This window comes from Convolutriloba macropyga, chromosome 7 (assembly GCF_964194025.1).
Source record: "Convolutriloba macropyga chromosome 7, txConMacr16.3, whole genome shotgun sequence".
Classification (NCBI taxonomy): Eukaryota; Metazoa; Xenacoelomorpha; order Acoela; family Convolutidae; genus Convolutriloba; species Convolutriloba macropyga.
Genome location: NC_134474.1, coordinates 50,494,517 through 50,520,952, shown reverse-complemented (window position 1 = coordinate 50,520,952; position 26,436 = coordinate 50,494,517). Strand labels below are relative to the sequence as shown.

At 37.5% G+C, this 26,436-nt stretch overlaps 2 protein-coding genes across 4 annotated transcripts in view; both read right to left on the bottom strand.

Moving 5' to 3' along the window:
- Positions 1–19,081, bottom strand: part of LOC142342344 (protein regulator of cytokinesis 1-like) — a 51,322-nt gene extending 32,241 nt beyond the window's left edge. The window contains exons 1-2 of the mRNA XM_075393643.1: positions 18,710–19,081; positions 13,641–13,760 (exon numbers count right to left, since the gene is read on the bottom strand). Coding sequence (XP_075249758.1) covers positions 13,641–13,760; positions 18,710–19,035 — 446 coding nt within the window. The 5' untranslated portion in view covers positions 19,036–19,081. The remainder of the gene's footprint in view (positions 1–13,640; positions 13,761–18,709) is intronic.
- LOC142343136 (charged multivesicular body protein 2a-like) overlaps positions 1–26,436 on the bottom strand; it is a 257,000-nt gene that overhangs the window by 171,303 nt on the left and 59,261 nt on the right. The gene's annotated exons all lie outside the window — the stretch shown is intronic.

Here is a 26,436-nt window from a genome sequence, read left to right as displayed (position 1 = left end):
TCTGCAAACATTTCAGATTGTTCCTCAAAAAATATTGTATAAACTTGAATATTTCTGTCAGTTATCTCTTCAAGTACAGGAATATCGTCTTCATGTATTCCTGGAAAGGTTTCGTCATCTCTCCTTGTCGCTGAGAGAAACATCTGCATCAATTCCATTGTTTTTATTTGTAGCTCATCACTACCGTACAAATTGTAAGCTAAAGCACGGAACATACACAGGTTGTCTTGATAGGGCTTTTTTTCACAATCCGAAACAAAACACTTAACGTAACCATTCCTGAGCAAAATAGATGGAATATTTTGAGTTATACAGCCTAGAGGAACACCACTGAGGAGAAACACAAAGAAAGTGACATTTGTAACACAAATTTCCATTTCATGTCTGGACGTTGGTTTATTAGATTGGGTAGAAAATCTTCACATCTCAACTTCGATTTGACAAAACTGAGATCTGAGTCATCCGAGAGAACCAAAGGATTTAAAAAATGGGGTTGTTATCTGCTGCGTAAAAGTATCGAAATTCGTCCAAGTTATGCACACTTTGAAGTACAAAACCAAAGGAAATGTTAATTTTCGCTGAACTGGGTAAGTCGTTGTAAACGAAACCCAATTTGTTGATCACTGTTTCGTGACTGAGTTCGAATTACTTGAAGTTATGCACTTTCTTTCTAGACAATTCAAGCACTGAGTCTTGTAAAAAGTGTTGAACTGTTTGAAGTTCACTATGAAGAGTGGGAGAGTCTCCATAGATAGTTAAGTCAACGTCATCGTAAGCCACTGGAACAGAAAGCTGGTGATTGTTTCGTTTATGATGAAGTTGATAATATGTAGAGAAGGATAAGGGACAGCTGCTACAAGAACACTTTTTCTTGATAAGCAGAGACGGTGCATGTACAGAAGCAATGTGTTTCCGCAGTTTCTCGTCGTCCGGAAATGACTGGGTGCAATGTGAGCAAACTTTTGCGTGACGTTTCTGATGTCTACTCATATTGGATTTCAAAATAAATTTATCGCAAGACTTGCAAAGTTCTTTTTGGTCCGACTTTCGAGGCATCACTGAAAATAAAATAAATTGTAAGATTAGAAGTGAGAAAAGGAGGAGTAAAAATTGTTAAGCTGGAAGTTGCGATGAAATAATATTTTGGTCAGAAGTTGTAGAGATTAGTGTACTCAACTGCACTCAATTCTGTAAATCAGGAAAATGAAAATCAACGAAAATGAAAAGTTCTTTGTTGAATATGACGTAATATTATGACAAAATGACGTAATTGTGATGACAGAATGACGTAATTGTGATGTTATTATGACCTAATTATGAAAACACTTTGATGTAATTGTGGATTTCTATGATGTAATCGTACTTTAGCGAGTAATTTTGACAATAATATAGTGACTAATTGTCTAATCACGTGAGAATTTAGGAACATTAACAAAATTAATGCGATCACGTGAGAGATTTCGTTATTACAATAAAGAATTGGAAACTTGTAAGATCCTAAAATTGCGAAATTGTGGGAATAATGGGAAGAAATTCGAACAGTTAAGGAAAAATTTGGGTAAATTTCTTTGAACTTTGGGTAATTTTCTGAAATATGCTGATAAAACTGGGAATTTTCAACTCAAACTTGTTAATTTTTGACCACGAATTCGGTATTTTTGATAAGATTTGGGTAGTTTTTGATAAGAATTGGGTATTATTTGCCACGAATTGGGTATTTTTTGTTAAAAAATGGGTGTTTTTGATAAGAATTTGGTATTTTTTGGGAGGAATTGGGTATTTTTTGGGAGGAATTGGTTATTTTTTGGTCAGAATTGGGTATTTTATGGTCAGAATTGGGAATTTTTTGGCCAGAATTGGGTATTTCTGGTATGATTTGGGTATTTTTGATAAGAATTGGGTAATTTTTGGTCAGAATTGGTTATTTTTTGGGAAGAATTGGGTATTTTTTACCAATAATTGGGTATTTTTTGGCAAAAAATGGTAAAACTGTCAAAATTTACGTTTATCAGCACAAAATCGTGTAAATTCTAGTGAATTACAATGAAAAAATAATAAAATAGTTTTCTCCTTAAGTAAATGAATGAAAGAAAGTTATAGTTGTGATAACTATGCGCGAATGAGTAAAATGAGAAAATGCTTAAAAGTAAAAGTTCCGCAGATATATTTTATTAAGTAGATAAGATTAGCTGAAGTGCATTAGAGCGGATGCATTTCCCTGGGGTAATTAAGATAATTACCCCTGGGTAATTACGATAAGATCACAGGTCTATTGTTCTCACTCTCTTTTTTAGGTACGTCTTTGGAAAATTGATGAAAATAGGCTATAGGTAATCTTTATACATAGGTACGTCCTTTTACCCCCCCCCCCCCAGGTCTGCTCACCTACTACTACTGAAAAGAAAAAATCCACTTTCAACATTTTCACAGTAACGACAGCCGTTGATAACGAGCAAAACAAAAATAAGCGCGAGATGAAACGAAAAAGATTGGCACGAAAGAAACCTCCAATTTTGATTTATAATGATGTTGAATTAATCGAAAATTATATTAAGAAAAACAAATTCACAATTTATTAAGACGAAAAACTTATATTTCAGGAAATCCAATAAAACTCTTTGAAAATTAGTTGAATCAAAATTAAAGAAAACGCAAATGATATTAAAACGTTGATGTCTTAGTCAGTAATTTCAGCTATAAATACGACAAATACTAGCCTACTAGCCCAACTCAAAAATTCGTCAACCTTTTTTGAAAATGAACGGCGTAAAAACCGGTGCTAGGACAGTAGATCGAAAGACAACAGATCGAAAGCGAAAATTGGGACAATAGATCGAAAATTAAATTATTCAAGTTGAGTATTGGCCAATCAGATTTGAGCGCTCATTTATTATACAGCATATAACATGTTCTGTTGTGATATTTTGTTCGGTTCTGATAGTTTCATATCAAGCCCCACGGGCCGCTAAGGCATGGCCATGGCTCGCGAGGCATGGCCAAAAAGTGGTAATTATATTGCAGCTCGCAAATAATGCTTAATCTCAACCAATAAGAACAGAGATTAATTTTCGATCTATTGTCCCAAATTTTCTGTTTTCGATCTGTTATCCTTTCGATCTATTGTCCGATCACCGTAAAAACCATAGATAAGAATAGCTGTGAACAATTGCATTACTTTGAGCTTCCTCAGCAACCGATGAGACCAGTCATTAATGAGACCAAAACAACAAAATGAACAAAAATCGCAAAACTGAAATCGTGTGAAAATCATTGAAAGCATTAACTTTGTAACGAAAAAATTAAATTGAATAACTTTATTTCCATTAGCAACCTATGAGACCTGTCCTAAAAGTTCAGACAACAAAGAGTACTGCAAAAATTCGCAAACTAAAAAATTCACGGAAAAGGTGTCAAAGTCATAAAGCCACTAGCTACGAACACGAACAATTAATTAGATTTATTTATGCCTCATTAATAACGTGTCGATAATGATACTAAGTGATATAACAAAAATACAATTAACACGGAAAAATCAAAAATCCACAGATATTTTCTAAAAATAATTAGTGTCACAAAAAGAATTATCTGTCCTTAGAGGAATTCAATCAATTGCAAACAGGCACAGTAAGAACACAAGTATCATAAAAATATCACTCAAGAGAAGATAAAAAGATAACAGTAGTTAACCTGACGCACCTGAAAAAACCCTCTCAAAAAACGAAAACTCATTCGAACACCAAATTCTCACTCCAGTTTAAAGATAGTTTGAGAAATAACGAGGAAAACCTACTCAATTTTTGGCTCCTTTTATCATTCCAAAGTGATTAAACCCATCTCATTTGACTTCTTATTGGCGTGAAAAAGCTAAACAAAAGGAACAGATCTTGAAAAACTTAACGGGCAAGCCTTGACCTACCATTCAAATAAATTTTATTGAAAAAACATGACATGAAATTACTAGAATAGGTTTGAATCACCCTTTTAAAAAAAATCCGTTAAAAAACTCAAAACATCAACCGACTAACTTTGGAGGAATTGCTCTGGAACAACTGGCAAGGAAAACAATTAAGAAGGGGGGATAGGTTTGAGAAATTTTTATGATGCAAACATTTCTGACTTAGGAAGAGTTCGAACCCTCGACATCCCCGATGAGAGTTGTCGACATTAGATACTACACTACACGGCCTAAGTACGTTCATCTCCAACAAAAACATTTAGTTTAGCATCAGTTTAATTCTTACCTTATGAGTGCGCGCTGTAGGCGCCACTTCAAATCAGCAAAAACAGCAATCAAACAGCAATAACTAACTTCTGAAACTGGAAAAACTTCGAAATTGTCAAAATTCAAAACCAGTCAAAACTGAGAAGTTGGGACCCCAAAGTTGCCCACCTCCCAATTTTAGAAAGGGAAACCCTGAGCGACCAACAGTTTGAGCACTTGGTTAGGCTATCCTCAAAGCTATCCATGGACCCCACGAACGCTTTTGCATCAGACCCAAAAGTGTGGCTATTAACTCTTATATGGTGCAATAAAGCATATTTTCATGTATTGTCTATATACAGTTAAATTTCTTTATATGTTATTTATGTTATTCTTAGTTATTTGTTTAAGCTCGTTTAGCTTGATTAACTTGTTTAGTTGTTTCTCATATATTCAAGGCATCAAGTGCTACGTGATAGCCATCCGTGCTCATAAGATACACGTGGAGCATTTGCTCCACGCGGTCCAATGTACAGCGCAAGATCAATCAAAGTAACGCTCAAAGTTGTAACAAAGTTTGGTAACAATGCTTGCAGAGGCAGTTTCCACAGTCCGTAGCCTGCCCTTTTTGTAGTTGTTCTGACAGCTTTAAAGAAAAACAAAGGGTGCCCGACCAATTGCAGTCGGGGAAGTTCTAAGGAGAAGATAGGGATATGTTTGAAATCTAACAGTTAGGAGTCTCCATTGCAGGTGGTGCTGAGGCTATCATCATCAAAACAACTTTGAAAAGATTGCCTCCTTTTCCAAATAAGGCAGGAAATTCCGTTAAAGTGCGCTTTCTTCTAAATGTAGTCACCAAGTTTAAGCCAGGAATAGCGGCTTTAAGTTCATTTTGTTACTCAAGGTACCGATAATTATTTTCTGGTGATAAAAGTATCACTAGCCGCACTGGAGTGCCCCAAGGTAACCCATTAAGACCTGTTATTTCTATCAACTCTTTGGCCAATCATCCAATCAATCAAGGAAAAGGTGCCAAACCTGCTGCAAAAAACTTGCTATCTTGATGACGGCGCTGTAGCTGGGACCGAAAATGAATTCAATCCAACGCTGCAAATCCTATGTAGGGAAAGGCCCTGAAAGAGGTCTAATTTTACAGCAGGACAAGTGTGAGGTTTTGTCACCTTTGAACTTCTAGAAGAAGATAAGTCACTACAGCGAAACAACCCGCAGGGACTTCAAGTACTTGGTGCTGCGGTTGGCACTCTCAATTATGTAGCCTGATGTTTGCAAAAACGAGTAAAAAACGCAGCGCTGTTGGAATGCGTTGACCACATGGATGATCCTCAATGCTCTTTAGGGATTCTACGTCATTGTGTTGGTTCTGTCGAAAATGCCCCCTTTTGCAAAACCGGAATCATAGATCTGTACGGCGTCTGTATGTTTGAATCAGTGGTCCTCTTGTCTCAGCTTCCTCGTCTGCAAATCTTTCTTCAGTTGAAGATAAGAAATTGCCTCCTGAAAGCAAAACCAGACCAGGTGACATTTTCATTTCACTTTGGACAACCGGCAAACCAGCTGCATTTGACGTTACCGTGACTTCAGCGCTTCAGTCAGCAACAATTTTCAAAGCGGCAGAGAAGGCAGGAGTGGAGTTCGAAACAGACAGCTGAGGAAAGAAAACTCAATGCTCATAACGATAAAAGCGATTAACAAGGTTTTTCTTTTGTACCGCTCGCTGTAGAAAAAATTGCGTGTCTGTCGTTGGTCCTGAAAAAAAACTCTCAAGAGATTGACCGTATTATCTGGAGCTTGGAATTGTTTTTTGGAGGGACTATCAGTAACCTACAATAGATTGTCGCTATCATTGTCGACAGTTATAATCAAGGGGTCCACCTCATCGATTCTGGCTCGCTCAATTTGACCAGATTTAATTACAAGTCCATATTTAGAAGAGTCCAGAATGTTCTTTTGTGATGAGCCGTTGAAACGCTTGCAGCAAACAAGAGCCCTATTAATGTGGTGATTGTTTTTCAGTAACCAAAATTTTTAAATCACCTACTGAATGTGAAGTTATTTGCTGCTGAGGTATGGAGAAAGTATATGAAACAACAAATCCCGAGACAAGAATCAAACTTTTGATTCAATAAACATCTTTACTTGAAGAGTGCAGCACAAAACTGGAGAACGATAACCACGCAAATTGTAATTGACTATTTAAATGTTGAGAAAGTGTAAAACAGTAGTTAACCTGACGCACCTGAAAAAACCCTCTCAAAAAACGAAAACTCATTCGAACACCAAATTCTCACTCCAGTTTAAAGATAGTTTGAGAAATAACGAGGAAAACCTACTCAATTTTTGGCTCCTTTTATCATTCCAAAGTGATTAAACCCATCTCATTTGACTTCTTATTGGCGTGAAAAAGCTAAACAAAAGGAACAGATCTTGAAAAACTTAACGGGCAAGCCTTGACCTACCATTCAAATAAATTTTATTGAAAAAACATGACATGAAATTACTAGAATAGGTTTGAATCACCCTTTTAAAAAAATCCGTTAAAAAACTCAAAACATCAACCGACTAACTTTGGAGGAATTGCTCTGGAACAACTGGCAAGGAAAACAATTAAGAAGGGGGGATAGGTTTGAGAAATTTTTATGATGCAAACATTTCTGACTTAGGAAGAGTTCGAACCCTCGACATCCCCGATGAGAGTTGTCGACATTAGATACTACACTACACGGCCTAAGCACGTTCATCTCCAACAAAAACATTTAGTTTAGCATCAGTTTAATTCTTACCTTATGAGTGCGCGCTGTAGGCGCCACTTCAAATCAGCAAAAACAGCAATCAAACAGCAATAACTAACTTCTGAAACTGGAAAAACTTCGAAATTGTCAAAATTCAAAACCAGTCAAAACTGAGAAGTTGGGACCCCAAAGTTGCCCACCTCCCCATTTTAGAAAGGGAAACCCTGAGCGACCAACAGTTTGAGCACTTGGTTAGGCTATCCTCAAAGCTATCCATGGACCCCACGAACGCTTTTGCATCAGACCCAAAAGTGTGGCTATTAACTCTTATATGGTGCAATAAAGCATATTTTCATGTATTGTCTATATATAGTTAAATTTCTTTATATGTTATTTATGTTATTCTTAGTTATTTGTTTAAGCTCGTTTAGCTTGATTAACTTGTTTAGTTGTTTCTCATATATTCAAGTCATCAAGGGCTACGTGATAGCCATCCGTGCTCATAAGATACACGTGGAGCATTTGCTCCACGCGGTCCAATGTACAGCGCAAGATCAATCAAAGTAACGCTCAAAGTTGTAACAAAGTTTGGTAACAATGCTTGCAGAGGCAGTTTCCACAGTCCGTAGCCTGCCCTTTTTGTAGTTGTTCTGACAGCTTCAAAGAAAAACAAAGGGTGCCCGACCAATTGCAGTCGGGGAAGTTCTAAGGAGAAGATAGGGATATGTTTGAAATCTAACAGTTAGGAGTCTCCATTGCAGGTGGTGCTGAGGCTATCATCATCAAAACAACTTTGAAAAGATTGCCTCCTTTTCCAAATAAGGCAGGAAATTCCGTTAAAGTGCGCTTTCTTCTGAATGTAGTCACCAAGTTTAAGCCAGGAATAGCGGCTTTAAGTTCATTTTGTTACTCAAGGTACCGATAATTATTTTCTGGTGATAACAGTATCACTAGCCGCACTGGAGTGCCCCAAGGTAACCCATTAAGACCTGTTATTTCTATCAACTCTTTGGCCAATCATCCAATCAATCAAGGAAAAGGTGCCAAACCTGCTGCAAAAAACTTGCTATCTTGATGACGGCGCTGTAGCTGGGACCGAAAATGAATTCAATCCAACGCTGCAAATCCTATGTAGGGAAAGGCCCTGAAAGAGGTCTAATTTTACAGCAGGACAAGTGTGAGGTTTTGTCACCTTTGAACTTCTAGAAGAAGATAAGTCACTACAGCGAAACAACCCGCAGGGACTTCAAGTACTTGGTGCTGCGGTTGGCACTCTCAATTATGTAGCCTGATGTTTGCAAAAACGAGTAAAAAACGCAGCGCTGTTGGAATGCGTTGACCACATGGATGATCCTCAATGCGCTTTAGGGATTCTACGTCATTGTGTTGGTTCTGTCCAAATGGTTTAATCCCTAAGTTGCAATACTCTTCGCAATAGATTTGGAGCTCTTGAGATCAATTGATAACCTGCAAAGGGATACTTTTAAAGACATTATTGTTACAACATTGCCAGAAGATGCATGGCTAAGTAAAAATGTCAATCAGCCAGTCGGGATTAGGAGTAAGAAAATCTATTGGTAAGGATCTCTGGATCAAGTATAACCAGCTTATATTGGCTGTATAACATCAGTTTCCTCTTTGGTTTTTCAAATTACCGATGTCCAATAGCTAGATGAAAAGGTTAAACTCATTTCAAGCATCTCGAATCGTGGCATTACAAATTATACACAAAATAAACGTCAAGAAGCCCAAGGTACAAAAACAATCAAGGACTTGTTGATCAGGTTAACAAACTAAAAAGCCGGTCTTTTGTCACCATCGCTTCCGCAATCAGGATCATGACTTGCACCACCACCTATTCCCGCGCTAGGCCTTCACTTGGAACCGAATAATTATCCAGTAAATTTAAAAACCGTTTAAAATTCCGGTTTACGATTAAGGAAAATGCCCCCTTTTGCAAAACCGGAATCATAGATCTGTACGGCGTCTGTATGTTTGAATCAGTGGTCCTCTTGTCTCAGCTTCCTCGTCTGCAAATCTTTCTTCAGTTGAAGATAAGAAATTGCCTCCTGAAAGCAAAACCAGACCAGGTGACATTTTCATTTCACTTTGGACAACCGGCAAACCAGCTGCATTTGACGTTACCGTGACTTCAGCGCTTCAGTCAGCAACAATTTTCAAAGCGGCAGAGAAGGCAGGAGTGGAGTTCGAAACAGACAGCTGAGGAAAGAAAACTCAATGCTCATAACGATAAAAGCGATTAACAAGGTTTTTCTTTTGTACCGCTCGCTGTAGAAAAAATTGCGTGTCTGTTGTTGGTCCTGAAAAAAAAACTCTCAAGAGATTGACCGTATTATCTGGAGCTTGGATTTGTTTTTTGAAGGGACTATCAGTAACCTACAATGGATTGTCGCTATCATTGTCGACAGTTATAATCAAGGGGTCCACCTCATCGATTCTGGCTCGCTCAATTTGACTAGATTTAATTACAAGTCCATATTTAGAAGAGTCCAGAATGTTCTTTTGTGATGAGCCGTTGAAACGCTTGCAGCAAACGGGAGCCCTATTAATGTGGTGACTGTTTTTCAGTAACCAAAATTTTTTAATCACCTACTGAATGTGAAGTTATTTGCTGCTGAGGTATGGAGAAAGTATATGAAACAACAAATCCCGAGACAAGAATCAAACTTTTGATTCAATAAACATCTTTACTTGAAGAGTGCAGCACAAAACTGGAGAACGATAACCACGCAAATTGTAATTGACTATTTAAATGTTGAGAAAGTGTAAACAAAATAAAGACTTCTTATTCCCTCAAAAATACAGAAACCCAATCTCTATTCTCGTCAGCAATTTGACCTAAGCACTGTTTTCAGCATTTTACAGCAGGACAAGTGTGAGGTTTTGTCACTTTTGAACTTCTAGAAGTAGATAAGTCACTACAGCGAAACAACCCGCGGGGACTTCAAGTACTTGGTGCTGCGGTTGGCACTCTCAATTATGTAGCCTCATGTTTGCAAAAACGAGTAAAAACGAAGCGCTGTTGGAATGCGTTGACAACGTGGATGATCCTCAATGCGCTTTAGGGATTCCACGTCATTGTGTTGGTTCTGTCCAAATGGTTTAATCCCTAAGTTGCAATACACCTTGCAATAGATTTGGAGCTCTTGAGATCCTTTGATAACCTGCAAAGGGATACTTTTAAAAACATTATTGTTTCAACATTGCCAGAAGATGCATGGCTTCAAGCAAAATTGCCAATCAGCCAGTCGGGATTAGGAGTAAGAAAATCTATTGGTAAGGATCTCTGGATCAAGTATAAGAAGCTTATATTGGCTGTATAACATCAGTTTCCTCTTTGGTTTTTTAAATTACCGATGTCCAATTGCTAGATGAACAAGTTTAACTCTAACTCATTTCAAGCATCTCGAATCGGGGCATTACAAATTATACACAAAATAAACGTCAAGAAGCCCAAGGTACAAAAACAATCAAGGACTTGTTGATCAGGTTAACAAACGAAAAAGCCGGTCTTTTGTCACCATCGCTTCCGCAATCAGGATTATGACTTGCAGCACCACCTATTCCCGCGCTAGGCCTTCACTTGGAACCGAATTATTATCCAGTAAATTTAAAAAACCGTTTGAAATTCCGGTTTATGATTAAGGAAAAAGCCCCCTTTTGCAAAACCGGAATCATAGATCTGTACGGCGTCTGTATGTTTGAATCAGTGGTCCTCTTGTCTCAGCTTCATCGTCTGCAAATCTTTCTTCAGTTGAAGATAAGAAATTGCTTCCTGAAAGCAAAACCAGACCAGGTGACATATTCATTTCACCTTGGACAACCGGCAAACCAGCTGCATTTGACGTCACCGTGACTTCAGCGCTTCAGTCAGCAACAATTTTCAACCCGACAGAGAAGGCAGGAGTGGAGTTCGAAACAGACAGCTGAGGAGCGAAAGCTCATAACGATAAAAGCGATGAACAAGGTTTTTCTTTAGTACCGCTCACTGTAGAAAACTTTGCGTGTCTGTCGTTGGAACTGAAAAGAAAACTCTCAAGAGGTTGACCGTATTATCTGGAGCTTGGATTTGTTTTTTGGAGGGACTATCAGTAACCTACAATAGATTTTCGCTATCATTGTCGACAGTTATAATCAAGGGGTCCACCTCATCGATTCTGGCTCGCTCAATTTGACCAGATTTAATTACAAGTCCATATTTAGAAGAGTCCAGAATGTTCTTTTGTGATGAGCCGTTGAAACGCTTGCAGCAAACGGGAGCCCTATTAATGTGGTGACTGTTTTTCAGTAACCAAAATTATTAAATCACCTACTGAATGTGAAGGTAATTGCTGCTGAGGTATGGAGAAAGTATATGAAACAACAAATCCCGAGACAAGAATCAAACTTTTGATTCAACAAAGATCTTTACTTGAAGAGTGCAGCACAAAACTGGAGAACGATAACCACGCAAATTGTAATTGACTATTTAAATGTTGAGAAAGTGTAAACAAAAATAAAGACTTTTCTTGTTCCCTCAAAAATACAGAAACCCAATCTCTATTCTCGTCAGCAATTTGACCTAAGCACTGTTTTCAGCATTTTACAGCAGGACAAGTGTGAGGTTTTGTCACTTGAACTTCTAGAAGTAGATAAGTCACTACAGCGAAACAACCCGCGGGGACTTCAAGTACTTGGTGCTGCGGTTGGCACTCTCAATTATGTAGCCTCATGTTTGCAAAAACGAGTAAAAACGAAGCGCTGTTGGAATGCGTTGACAACGTGGATGATCCTCAATGCGCTTTAGGGATTCCACGTCATTGTGTTGGTTCTGTCCAAATGGTTTAATCCCTAAGTTGCAATACACCTTGCAATAGATTTGGAGCTCTTGAGATCCTTTGATAACCTGCAAAGGGATACTTTTAAAAACATTATTGTTTCAACATTGCCAGAAGATGCATGGCTTCAAGCAAAATTGCCAATCAGCCAGTCGGGATTAGGAGTAAGAAAATCTATTGGTAAGGATCTCTGGATCAAGTATAAGAAGCTTATATTGGCTGTATAACATCAGTTTCCTCTTTGGTTTTTTAAATTACCGATGTCCAATTGCTAGATGAACAAGTTTAACTATAACTCATTTCAAGCATCTCGAATCGGGGCATTACAAATTATACACAAAATAAACGTCAAGAAACCCAAGGTACAAAAACAATCAAGGACTTGTTGATCAGGTTAACAAACGAAAAAGCCGGTCTTTTGTCACCATCGCTTCCGCAATCAGGATTATGACTTGCAGCACCACCTATTCCCGCGCTAGGCCTTCACTTGGAACCGAATTATTATCCAGTAAATTTAAAAAACCGTTTAAAATTCCGGTTTATGATTAAGGAAAATGCCCCCTTTTGCAAAACCGGAATCATAGATCTGTACGGCGTCTGTATGTTTGAATCAGTGGTCCTCTTGTCTCAGCTTCCTCGTCTGCAAATCTTTCTTCAGTTGAAGATAAGAAATTGCTTCCTGAAAGCAAAACCAGACCAGGTGACATTTTCATTTCACCTTGGACAACCGGCAAACCAGCTGCATTTGACGTTACCGTGACTTCAGCGCTTCAGTCAGCAACAATTTTCAACCCGGCAGAGAAGGCAGGAGTGGAGCTCGAAACAGACAGCTGAGGAGCGAAAGCTCATAACGATAAAAGCGATGAACAAGGTTTTTCTTTAGTACCGCTCACTGCAGAAAACTTTGCGTGTCTGTCGTTGGTCCTGAAAAAAAACTCTCAAGAGGTTGACCGTATTATCTGGAGCTTGGATTTGTTTTTTGGAGGGACTATCAGTAACCTACAATAGATTGTCGCTATCATTGTCGACAGTTATAATCAAGGGGTCCACCTCATCGATTCTGGCTCGCTCAATTTGACCAGATTTGTTTACAAGTCCATATTTAGAAGAGTCCAGAATGTTCTTTTGTGATGAGCCGTTGAAACGCTTGCAGCAAACGTGAGCCCGATTAATGTGTTGACTGTTTTTCAGTAACCAAAATTTTTAAATCACCTACTGAATGTGAAGGTAATTGCTGCTGAGTTATGGAGAAAGTATATGAAACAACAAATCCCGAGAGAAGAATCAAACTTTTGATTCAACAAAGATCTTTATTTGAAGAGTGCAGCACAAAACTGGAGAACGATAACCACGCAAATTGTAATTGACTATTTAAATGTTGAGAAAGTGTAAACAAAAATAAAGACTTTTCTTGTTCCCTCAAAAATACAGAAACCCAATCTCTCTTCTCGTCAGGAATTTGACCTAAGCACTGTTTTCACGTATTTTAATTTCTGTTTCAAATACATTTGAACAAAGTTCCCGATAAAAAACACGATTCACCAATACTTCTTTTCGAGTCGCAAAAAAGACACTTTGTCAATACTCTTCTCTTAAGAGTCGAAAAAATGACAGCACATCAAAGCAATCCAAATCCTTTGAATTGTAAAAAAATAGGACACCATAACAGCCCGCTCAGAAGACGAGGGCGGCTATTAATAACTAGACAGACTGAAAAGCGTTAATCGCACATTACACACAAGCAGAATTTGCAGCATCAACCAGTGCAGTACCTGGCGATGTAAATACAATACAGAAATGGTACAACCAGAATGAACATAGCAAGAAAATCACTAAAAAGATGAAGAGTACCTTTCGACATCTTGCGCCAGGTACTTGAGCTCGCAGTCCGCTGGGATCTCGCCTGGCTTCACAGTGCAGGTGAACTTCTCTCCCAATTCCTTGGATAGTTCTGTCGCTGTGCTCATCAGTCTGGAACAAATAACACATCAAAAATTTGATTTGCAGAGATAAGAAGAAACTACTGAAAATTCTTATTCTTAACGTCTTGAAAATCATTTTTATATTAAAAAGCGAAGGAAATACGAGCTATCAACTACTTCATTTGACCCCTTCATATAAAACAAAGACAAATACAAAATTCGTCAAAAATAACAACCCAAATTTTTGCTGATGTCCTCAAAATCAATAAAGTTTTGTCCACGGCAACAGAAACCAAATGCCACAAGATTTTTTTTGAGAGGGAGAGAGAGAGCAAAGTATTTTTCCGAAGCCAGTAGTACAGAACTATAATTGGCATGACACGGGGAAGTGCAATATTTTACTCAGAACACAAAGCAGAAACAAAAATTTATTGAATGCAAAGTATTTGAACATAGCCGACAGATGGCCAGTAAATAGCCGCAATAGCTTCGTAGATCTGCGGTCTCAAAAGGATAGTAAAAGAAACAGACCAACAAATTCTTTTCATTAAATGCTTAGATGTTACATTTTGATTAGGAATCTGGCAAACTTATTGCTGCTTCTATTAGCTGTTCCCAAATAACCTTCAATTACAGTCACACTCATTGACCTTATCTCTTTGAACTAAAGTTTTTAAAAAGTCAAATTCAGAAGTCATTTTCGAGAGTGTGGTGAAAAACCTAATCACACTAAGACTGAAAAATGACGTCACACGCAATCCAGTTGCAATTGCAAGAACAAAAAGCAGACTTGAAGTGACTGACTTCATATGGTCGCAACAAATCTTGACGACGAAACAAAAAACAAGTCCTGACCTACAATTCAAAGATTTTTCATTGACTAAACAATAAAATAGAATTGACTATGATTGGATTGAAGACACCATTTTAAAAAAAACCCCTGTCAAAAAATTGAAAGTAAAAAAAGCAGAGGACAAATTGCGGTACGTGAACAAAAAGCCGCAATAGAGTAAAGCTAGTTTTTGTTCAAACGACGTTTTCTTACTCTACTGGAAAAATCTGTCGAAAAAACTTCACGCCGCAAAACCACTCGCTTTTTCGCTCCACTTCCTTTTTCGGCATGACCAATATTTGACTTTAAAAATCATGAAAATGTATGAACATGTTAAAACATAGCCAAGAGAGTTCCGGAAACAACTCGAAGGAAAAAATTGACACTGCTAACTACCACAATGATTATTATGCTTATTAACACTAATCACTTTAAAAATAACATGAAAATAACTTGAAACTGAACAATGGAAAGTTGTCTGACCAGAAAAATTGAACCAATCTGAAAAAATTTTCTTTTAAAGTTACAACTCTAAAACAGCTATTGACAAAATACCATGCGAAACGTTTAATTTTCATTGATTAAACGCCTACAGATTGATAAAAAACCCAACAAAAGATTCAAGAAGAAAAACGGAGAGAGGTGAAAGGAAATGAAGGACAAAAGAAAAATAACCGCAAAATTTCAAAGTTTAGCTAAAATAATGGATAAATTGCCAATATGCTACTTCCAGACCATTATTGTAACACTTTTCACTACTTCATTCAAGCATACACCAATCCAACACCTTGCCAATTTAAACAAAAGTACAAAAAAAATGGAATTTATCTTAATTGTCATTGAGAAGTACCGTGTATAGACTCCAGTGACTTTAAGCAAAACCTCTAGAAAAGCTTAATTACCCATTATCTTTACCAAAAACAACTCAAAACAAAAATCAAAATAATCAAAAGGAAGCAAAAACAACTAATTTGAATCACAGACGACCCCAAATGCTATAAATAATTGCACAAAACAAAACTGACTTTTTTAAAAACTTGAAAAACCGAGCAAATTTTTTTTCAAAATTAAGTGAGCACATAGCGCAGCAAAAACCTCGCAAATAACCTTCATTTAGAGTGACATACATTCACTTGACCTTATCCTTTTGAAATAAAGTAAATAAAAGTCAATTTCAAAGTGACGAAGTCATTTTTGAGAGTGAGGTAGGTGACACAAACTCGACCTTACCTGTTTGAATTAAAGTGAAGAATAGTCAATTTTTAAATTGAGGAAGTCATTTTTGAGAGTGAGGAAAGTGAAGTGTTACAAAAAAGTTATTCATGCGATTGAACAAAAAGTCGCATCACTGAGAGCGAAAAATGACGCCAGGCAATTCAGTTGAAATTCCTTGAACGAATGAACAAAAAGCAGATTTGAAGTGGTTGTGACGTCATATGGTCGTAACAAAAATCTTGACGAAATAAAAAACATAAAAACATAGCCGGAAGAATTCCGGAAGCGACTCGAAGCGTAAAAACTTCATTAAAAACGTACCGTTATTGCAGCAGAAGCTATTACCTTATGTATTAAACTATTAATTCATTACCTCCGATCTAAAAATTGAAACTTAAACCACTGTCACCAAGAGTAACAAAATGCAGCGAAAATTTATATTACTGAAAACGTTTCGTAAGTCCGAAATAATTAAGATGATCAAAATACAGTTAGGATGAAAAAGCTGACAGGGCTATCAATTGCCCTCAAATAATTCATAATTCTAATCTCAAAGATCGCGAAAGCAAACGGCAGATAATAATCTTAGAAACTAAGTTAATATTTTCAAAATAATGCTCAAATTTAAGAATTAAAAAACCACTACAATTAGATTTCTAATCAATGCAATTAAGACAAAACAACACATACTTCTACCTTGTTGTATATAGGCTAGACAAAATGATTTCATTAATTGAAAAATTAAACTAGCGATAGAAAAGACATAAGCAACAGAATAAAATTCAAAGGCAAAAAATCGTTTAAAAACAAACCCAAGGCCGGAAGAAAATTGCAATAAATACCAACAGGTGACAATTTTGGAAAATGCTTTCTAGCAAACTCTCAGTGCTGCCTTATGTTGAATGAAATCAATTGCAAACCAAAGAAACGACGAAAATCTAAGAAAAAGTACGAAATCAAAATTACAAAAATCAATATAACGAATAAAGGTAGGTGCCAGGAATCTAGAATGATACAAACTAGAATGTGAACAATATAATAAACACCCTAACAAAAAGACCAATTTTTGATTTTTGAAAGTTAAAAAGCAAATAAAAAAAAATCAAGAAAAACGAATACATTTCATTGTTCAGCATTAGAGACATAGAAAAAAACAATGAGTGATCCGAGAAAAAGATCCATCTTTCTAAACAGAACAAAAGAAAGAAAAGCAGAATTCAAAAATATGAAACATTTCGCAAAAAATGGTCATTCTCAAAAAATTTTTGAGAATGCATTTACGAAAAAAATCTTAACTGTTTTTCAAACACTTGACGTCAAAAAATGATTGAATTCTTATTGAAACGAAAATAAAGTCCCTCATATTGCACAAAAAAAGTTTCTAGTAATTAAAACCAAAATACAAAAGTCATTTGAGAGCGCAAAAACGGTCAGCCAAATATTTTTTCGCAAAAGAGACACCTTTACAAAAAGACTTTTCAAATGAAAGTAAACCTAATCGGAAGGTTCAAGATTCTACAGCAGCTGTCTGAAAATGAGGAATTCAGCATTGTCTCGTACCAGAGAGCAGAGTGGAATGAAATAAGCGCACCATGTTCCAGAAATCATTCTTATCGTACTGCTGCAGTTATTTTAACTTTGTGATAGAGTTATGGAGCGACTGACTGTACAAGACCTTCGAAACAAATGTGGTAAAAAAGACAAAACAAATGATCTGCCACCATGGGTCAAAATTGAAATAACAAATACACTAAGAAAATTGTCCAAATAGACTAAGGTGAGAAGCAGTTTGAAAACTCATTCCAAAATCAACTCAACTACCCTCAAAAATGTATATCCTAAAAGCTACCACTGATAATGAAAAGCCTAGCTCATCAAAAATTTATTTTCCCAATCCGTGTTCACTGAATCTGAAAACCTTCCGATCCTCCTATAACAGATGGCAGATATTTCAATGAATAGCTGGCAAAAGCTCTGGAAAATCAATGCGCTGGCTAAGCTACAGATCCCGACGGTTTCGATAACTTTTCTCCAAAAAATGTTTCTCCCAGCGTTCTATAGCCATCATTGACGCTGGCATTCACCATAATCGCTGATAAACATATCTACCCATCTTTGTGTGAAAACTGGCAACATCATTCATTTGTTCAAATATGGAGTCAAGCAAGACAATAACCGTCTCACCTCGCTTCTAGCTTGCATATTCAAGTTTCTCGGTTTATTGATTTTTGAATCTTTAAAATGCAATTAAAGTTAACGTCTGCAAAGAACAACACGTGTGAAAAAATTGTTATCTGACTTGCGTAGCCTCGTTTTTGCCATAAAGAACTTGTTTATTGAGTTCTCATCAACATGCTTGTACACTTCAGCTGAGTCGCATCGCAAGTTTGTGAAAAAAAAATATTAAAAGATCGTGCATCTCTGCGTACGATGATACTGGAAGTAGTTGTAGCTTTAGTAATCTGTCTCCCTAACTTCTCCCTAACTGCGTTCACTAGGAAAAATCCATTGAGTTGCCTTTTTCTGTACCTTTTCAATTGTCCTCAGATTTGACTTAGATAGGTAACACGCTTCATGTGCATATGCGATAATTGTCTCCAAAACAGTTTTGTGAATCGCATTCTTAGAGACTAGAAAGGCGGAAGACTCTAAGAGAACTTAATGCCCTCTTGCCGTTACCTGTTTATCCCGTTTTTGAGGACGAAAGTCAAATGGATCGGACGAAATATCGGTCAAATAAAAAATTGCAAAAAAGACCACATGACTAAAATAATTGCAACCAACATAAACTTAAGTGAATTCAGGAAAAACTATAACTCGAGAGAAGTCCCCTCGTTTATATCCTAAATTCTGTTTTTATATTATTATTGCTTCAAAATTCGTTCGAGAGCAATTAATAAGCTCATCACGACAATTATTCCACTGTTTTACTCTAACCGGCAAAAACTAACTTTTCCAGTTGATCCATTCTCTCTTTCTTCATAACCCTCAGTTTGTCAGCCTCTGACTTCAAAAATGCCTCCAACTGCATCAAAGGCAACTGTTGGGGTTCATCCACCCCATGCAACTTCAGAGCCCGGGTAATTTCCTCAATATCTTTGCGGGCTAATTTTACACTTTCCTTTAGTTTATGCAAATTCGATTTTTCTTCATTGATCATTCCAAGACAGATCTGTTCCAGGAGAGTCATTGCTTCTTGTGCACGATCTGACTGGCAGGACTCGTTCACGCCTATCTCATTCCATATACCTTGAATCTCATCGCAGAACTTTGCCATTCTGCTCTGGAGCTCATTTTTGAAGCCATCCGGATCATGTATTTCCATTTCTGAAAGAAATGAAAATTTTTATTGAAGACAACCGCCCCAAATTATTCTCTTTACAAAGAAAAGTCAATTAGATGAAAACACACAACTTGGCGTCTAAAGGTGACAGAACACTCTTTCGTAACGATTTATTGAACCGAACCATAAGCAACTTCCTTCCAGTTTAATAAAGGCAAACAGCATCGAAAACGGTAAATCTGGCAACATTTTTGGCAGGTCTTACTCTTTTGAACCCTTAAATTATTAAGCCTTGTATTTATTAGTAGATGGTTCATTTCATTTTCGCCGTAACTTCTTCCGGCCCGGAAGATGTGGGGACGATCGGTATGTAGTGACACTACACTGCCTTCCCCTATGGAAGCATAATGCTCCACTCATTATTAATTCAAAAACTCGACAGCAAACTTCCATCCATGAGTTTCGTATATATTACGTGCACCGTCATCCATCAGCACGCATCTTATTTGATTTAATAACTGGAATCTCTGTTGGGCCTCCTTTATCAGGGTGTATCAAAAGAGAGATGTCTGAATCGCCGTTGGATTTCCTCAATCGTTGCAGTGGGCGAAATCCAACGGCGATTCAGACATCTGTCTCTTTTGATACACCCTGATAAAGGAGGCCCAACAGAGAGATGTAACAGCAGAAGTGGTTTAGACACAAAACGAATAGACCCATACAATAAGAGTCTTAGCTGCTAATAATACCTCAGTGAAAATCTTAGGAAAAGTTGAACTTTTAGTTCAACTTTTCCTAAGTTGGGCCTCCTTTATGTAACAAAAATGTAACAAAATTATTCAACCTAGCTGGATTCTCGGAAGAAAACACAGCAGAGTTGATTGCTGTGGGTAATCATCACTATGTGATGGGCGAGACCACTGATAAAAGGAAATTCGTCATACAAGTTTTGAGCGAGGAAATCAGAATAAACCATCTAGTAGTAAATAAAACTAACCATCAAAACGTCTTTTTTTTTACCAATTCAGCCTCGATATAAATTCTCAGCAAACAACATACACTGTAACTACTCAAGATGTCAGCAGAAGTGGTTTGGACGCGTTATTTGTCCAAGAGTTTAATAGTCTACATGCAATTGTTGACGAAATGTCAAACCTGAGATGTAGATAGAACAAAATTTATAGACAAAACGTATTGGCTTTAATGGGGAACGGTGATTCGCAGTTATTCCAGTTAATGATATCAAGGTATTCCAAAATACTAAAATTGGAGAGTTTTTAAGCAACGATGACAGCATACAAGTAAATGGTTTGTTCACAAGCAAGAACAAGCCAAAACATCCGGAAGCTTTCCGGATGGGGATTCATGCAACATTAGAGGGAACAGATTTGAGTAGAAATCAGACCGACCAAGTAGTTGCAATGTTCATGAGGCACAATCAAGTATTCTCCAGAAACTCAAATGACTTGGGTTTCTGTGATAAAATAAAACAAAATAAAACTATAAAAAGACGCAAAACCATTCAGGCGGGCCTATGGCAGTATGAGCTTTGAAAAACGGAAAGCAGATAAAAATAGTGGAAGACCTAGAAGAAGCCAATTTGGTTGAGCCAACTCATTCATACTGGGCAGCACCGTCCATACTAGTTAAAAAGAAAGATGGAACATTCCGACTAGTAGTAGACTACAGAGGTCTAAATAAACAAATTGAAAAAACAAGCTGGCCATTGCCAAGAATTAATGATGTAATAGATTCGTTGGATGGAAACATTTTTTTTCGAACATTTACCTAACGTCGGGCTATTTCGAAATGGCCTTAGAGGAGGAATCACAAAACTTGACTGCTTTCATCACTCCTATGGGTTTGTATAAATGGAAGAGGTTACCAATGGGTTTAACATCAGCGCCAGGAGCGTTCCAATATTTGATGGAACTAATCCTGGCGGGACTTTCATACGAAGTAGCCTTGATATATCTTGATGATATAATAATTTTTGGGAAGTCGTTTGAGGAACATTTATCTCGACTTGAGCTTGTGCTTTGTCGTACAAAGGAAGCCGGTTTAAAAATCAAAGGCTCAAAATGTCGTTTCTTTCAAAAACGTACTAATTTTTTATGTCATAATATATCAAAAGATGGGGTAGAAGTTGATCCGGATAAAGTATCCGCAGTAGCAAATATGAAACTTCCCTCAAATTTGAAAGAACTTCGTGCAATTCTTGCATTAGTTGGATTTTATCGGCGATTCATTGCAGATTTTGGCAAAATAGCGGAGCCGCTATATCGGTTGCTGAGTAAGACTGAAAAGCTGGTTGGACGACAGAATGCGGTGAATCTATGAACCAACTTAAATTAAAATTACAGGAAGCACGCATATTGGGATTCCCAAACGATACCGACCCTTACACGTTGGCCACAGATGCTTCCCTAACTGGAATAGGAGCAATCATTACCCAGAAACAGAACTGAGGGGACCGAGTAATTGCCTATGCCAGTAAAACTCCGAATAAGGGCCAACGAAATTACTCAGCAACAAAGAGAGAAGTATATGCTATTGTTTACTTCACTCATTATTTTCCAAATTACTTACTGGGAAGAAAATTTACCACCGTAACATATCATCGCGCTCTTACGTGGTTGTACAGTTTCAAGGAACCCGAAGGAATGCTGGCCAGGTGGATTGAGAAGCTGGGACAATTTAATTTTGAAATCCATCACCAAGCAGGGAAGAATATACTTCATGCAGATTGTCTCTCCAGAGTGCCAGTGGTTGAGGACCCATCTCTCGTGGAAGAAAAAACCCAGATACTAATCAAACAACCCACAGAAAACAGCTGTCCGACGTCTTTGGAGACCAGACAGATGATCTTCGACAGCAACAGCAGAACGCGCGAGAAATAAAAGAAGTGTTCTGCTGGGTGGAACAAAAGAAACGACCAGAAAAAAGACAAATGGTTTGGGGCTTCAAAAACAACACGGAAGCTCTGGACTGATTTTTAAATTTTGTATATCTCAAAAGGGCTGTTAAGACGACAAAGGCTGCTCGAAAAAAACTATAGAGTCCAGCAAATAATCGTACACAGATCATACATGGATGTAATCCTACCTCTTTTACACGATTCTATGGGGCACCAGGGAGTGCAGAAAACTCTTGAAAGAGTCCAAGAACGTTTCTATTGGGTTGGAATGAAACGTAATATATACGATTGGATTTAAAGCAGTGATAAGTGCTCAAAGCAGAAAAAATCTCAACAAACTCACAGGCACCCATTAACAGTATGGAAACCGAGTCATCCCTTTTGGCAGGTGGCGCTGGATATTATGGGACCTTTACCCGAAAGTGATGGTTTCAAGTATATTTTACTCATAGGAGATCAGTTCTCAAAATGGTACGAAGCGGTTCCTATGCAAAATCAGGAAGCAACAACAATAGCAAAATCTTTTGTGGACTGTTGGGTTTCACGATTTGGTTGCCCCGCGAATTTGCATAGTGATAAGGGTGCAAATTTTATGTCAAATCTTTTCAAAAATATGTGCAAGGAATTGGGCATTGATCGGACCTCTACAACAGCGTATCACCTTCAAGGTAATGCAATGATTAAACGAACAAACAGAACAATTGAGGAAAGTTTGGCAAAATACGTAGGAGAATACCACAACACTTGGAGTAAATAACTTCAATTGATAATGATGGCATATCGCAGCTCTGTTCACACAGTAACAAAATACAGTCCTTATTATCTTCTGTTTGGTGCTCCTTGTGCACTACCTATTGATTGCATTTAGAAAGCACTCCAAACTCAAGTTTTTGCTCCAAGTGATTACGTTGGTAACCTAAAAAAAAGGAGCTACAATTGTGCCACGAACTTGTACGATTGAATATGGAAGTGGAACAAGAAAGACAAAAAACTTACTACGATCGAAAACAGTTTGGACCTAAATACCAAACTGGGGACCTGGTCTTGCTGTTTAATTCAACAGTAAAACCAGGGCAAACAAAAAAGTTCCAGTCGTACTATAGCGGTCCTCTTGTTATACGAGAAATAATAAATGATTTGAATTTCATCATTGAAGACCTAAAAACTCAAAAACATCAAAAAGTGCATTACGATAGACTCAAGAAATTCAAGTTTCGTCAACACGAATACCAAAAACAAGGTAAATTGGCCGAAAGGCCGGCTGGCAACGACGAAGAAGAGAACGGGTTCATTGAAATTGAAGTCAAGCAAAAGAGCGCTGGAGTAAGTGACCAGGGAACAAAAACAGAAGAACTCCCAAGTCAAATCGAAGTTAATCCAGAGGTGGGACAATCTGATGAAGGTTTGTTGGAGCCTAAACCTGACAGCCAGACACTAATGGATACACAAATGTGGAAGCAAAGTCTAGCGACAGTGGAGCACAGCCAACCAGTTCCAACAAAACAAAGTTAAACAGCACTCCGAGTGAGACTTCCAGTAAGACAAAAACAACAACACAAGGCAAACCCATCAACAGTACAACAAGAGATCACGGTGAAAATCACAGTAGATCAAAAACGGTTACACGAAGTTCAAGTGGACAAGCAAGTCATGGAAAAGACCAAGACTGGAAACCAGGACCTGGCCGAGTAACAGTCGAAACATCAGAAAAACCTAATACACGACCCGCTGCCAGCCGATAGAAACCTAGCAAATTTAACGATTATTTCTTGCATAAAGATATGAACGAAGATCAAGGTGATGACTTCTTTGACTAAAGATAACTGTTTTAGCAAAGGCACACAGAGAAGATGACATCAGACACTGACTCAAATTTTGGTAAGATATTCGTGTTTTGCATTGTCATGGGATCCCTTAAAAGCAACAAAATAGAAATTACGGCATATAACTTTGAAAATATAGTAAAATCCTCTAGATTCTCATTGTGGGAAAGAGATAACTGCACTCAAAACCAAAAACATGCTCTTGTATTATCTACTGGACACGTATTATATCATGAGAGTTTAAAAATCCAATTAAGTTACTGCATGTTTCAAGCCGCATACACCGTCAGTGGCCTAAAGAAAAGCACCTGGTGGGACGACGCAAATTTCATTTAAGAAAACTAGCAATTGATTCCCACGTACTATCCACTTACCAGCAAAGCTTGTAGCAAATTGTTACAAGGGATATCGGTAAATTTACCGGGGTTTGGAAATGAAAAATTCAGCTTCGAAACCACCCTATTGAGAAAGTTACAAGTGTCAAAAACGGAAATTAAAATTAAAACAAAAATATGGAGCGCCTTTATGAAAGGCGGGAACAACAAAGGTGTAAAAATTGCATATTCAGTAGCTTGGCAAACCCCATTGAAAAAAAAATATTATCGGTAGTGTAGTCATTAGCGCAGAAGTAACACTTGGAAAAATTAATGCGGAAATATTGCAATCAGAAAAAGGGAAAAAGGATCAAAGATTATGTTCCTAGACCCATTTGGAAACCAACAATTTCATCCCTGGAATTAAGATAGATTTTAGATTAGAGCTTGATTATATCCAATACAGTGTCCAAAAAGGAAATGTAACAAAATTATTCAACCTAGCTGGATTCTCGGAAGAAAACACAGCAGAGTTGATTGCTGTGGGTAGTCATCACTATGTGATGGGAGGGACCACTGATAAAAGGAAATTGGTCATACAAGTTTTGAGCGAGAAAATCAGAATAAGCCATCTAGTAGTAAGTAAAACTAACCATGAAAACGTCTTTTTTTTACCAATTCAGCCTCGATATAAATTCTCAGCAAACAACATCACTGTAACTACTCAAGATGTCAGCAGAAGTGGTTTAGACGCGTTATTTGTCCAAGAGTTTAATAGTCTACATGCAATTAATGACGAAATGTCAAACCTGAGATGTAGAATGAACAAAATTTATAGAAAAAACGTATTGGCTTTAATGGGGAACGGTGATTCGCATTCACTTTTCATTGGTAAAGAGGGAGTCACAGGACTGCATGCAGAGTCAGCAGGTGCAATAATTTACGTGCATCATTGTGCAAAAAAATAGTAGAATTAACTGCTCTAAATACCTGTACTGAGGAAGTGCCAATTATTGTAACACAAAATGATAATCAGAGCTTCGTGCGCTATATGAACCCAATATCCAAGGTTTTCTATAGAAATTTTAAGCTTATAAAGTCCAACCCATTGTTCCCTAAAGTATTCCAACTAGGTAATGGTTCTTGGATAGCGTTTGGTCAAAACCTTACAATAGTAGAAAAACCACAAGTATTGTCTTATCTTGAGTAACCCAAACGTGAAGTTCCTATTTTTAAGGAGGTGTTCAATGGTTTATTCCCAGAGAAGCAGCTAGAAGAAAATCAGCTAGCTCAAATGTATAGACACAGTAGAAGAACGATAACAGGAAGAGAAGTTTTCCTGGGACCAAATGGAAATCATACACATGAACAACTACTAGACTTTAACGCATACACCAGTGATTTGAATTGGCATGAAGTTCCTTGGATTAAACCCCTAGAAAGAAACAATTTGAAAATTTGGCAATTAGTAAGGGAATTGACCTTAACGCTAATGACATTATTTTTGATTGCAAAAATTCTAGTAATTTGTTTAAGAATAATTTTCGAGTTAAGATTAAAATTGCGAGTTGTCGGGTACCGACAAAATGGACTTTGAGCCGGGGGCTGTAAGCCACGAAAAAACAAATATATTTCAGTTGGAAAATTTTTCAACGTCAATAGAGTGTGTGGAATAATTCTCATTCTCTTAAACATGTCTAGTATTGGTTTTGTTTAGAGAACGAAATTGAACCAGAAGTGGGAGATTATGTATATTATCTGCCGCAACTGCACGAAGTAAAAGCAGTTGTCCGACGAGGATTCTATAGATTCTGCGGGGTCAAAACCCGTTTTAGAACGGTCGTGGCCCTGGATGAATTATACCCAACAACACTAACCCAGAGGCCGCCTATTACTACGCAGGAATGGAATCGGATGAAAGTCCGGTTAGAAAACAGCGAACAGCTGGGAGCTGCTTCCTTGCAATTGCATGAGCAACTTAAAAGTGTACAACAGGAAAATAGTATGCTACAAAGGCAAGTTGGTGAGTTAAAGCAACAACTAATCGTTGCCGAACAGCAACGGGAGCACTTTCGTGCTAGAACCGAAGCTAATAATAATTTAGTTGAGTTGGAATGCCAACTCCAGCAATTGTGGCTCGACTGCGAGTCAGCAAGAACTGAATCAGACGTTTTGTCTTGGGAGCTAAAATCAGCTCTTAAAAAACTCGTTGAATACGTGGGGGAGCTGGAAGTAGCTCGGAAAAAAATTTCAAAAACGGCTTCAAGGGTAAGAAAATTAGAGTTAAAATTAGAGGCGGAGATAAACGCCAAAGAGCTTACTACACGACGACTACAAGAGA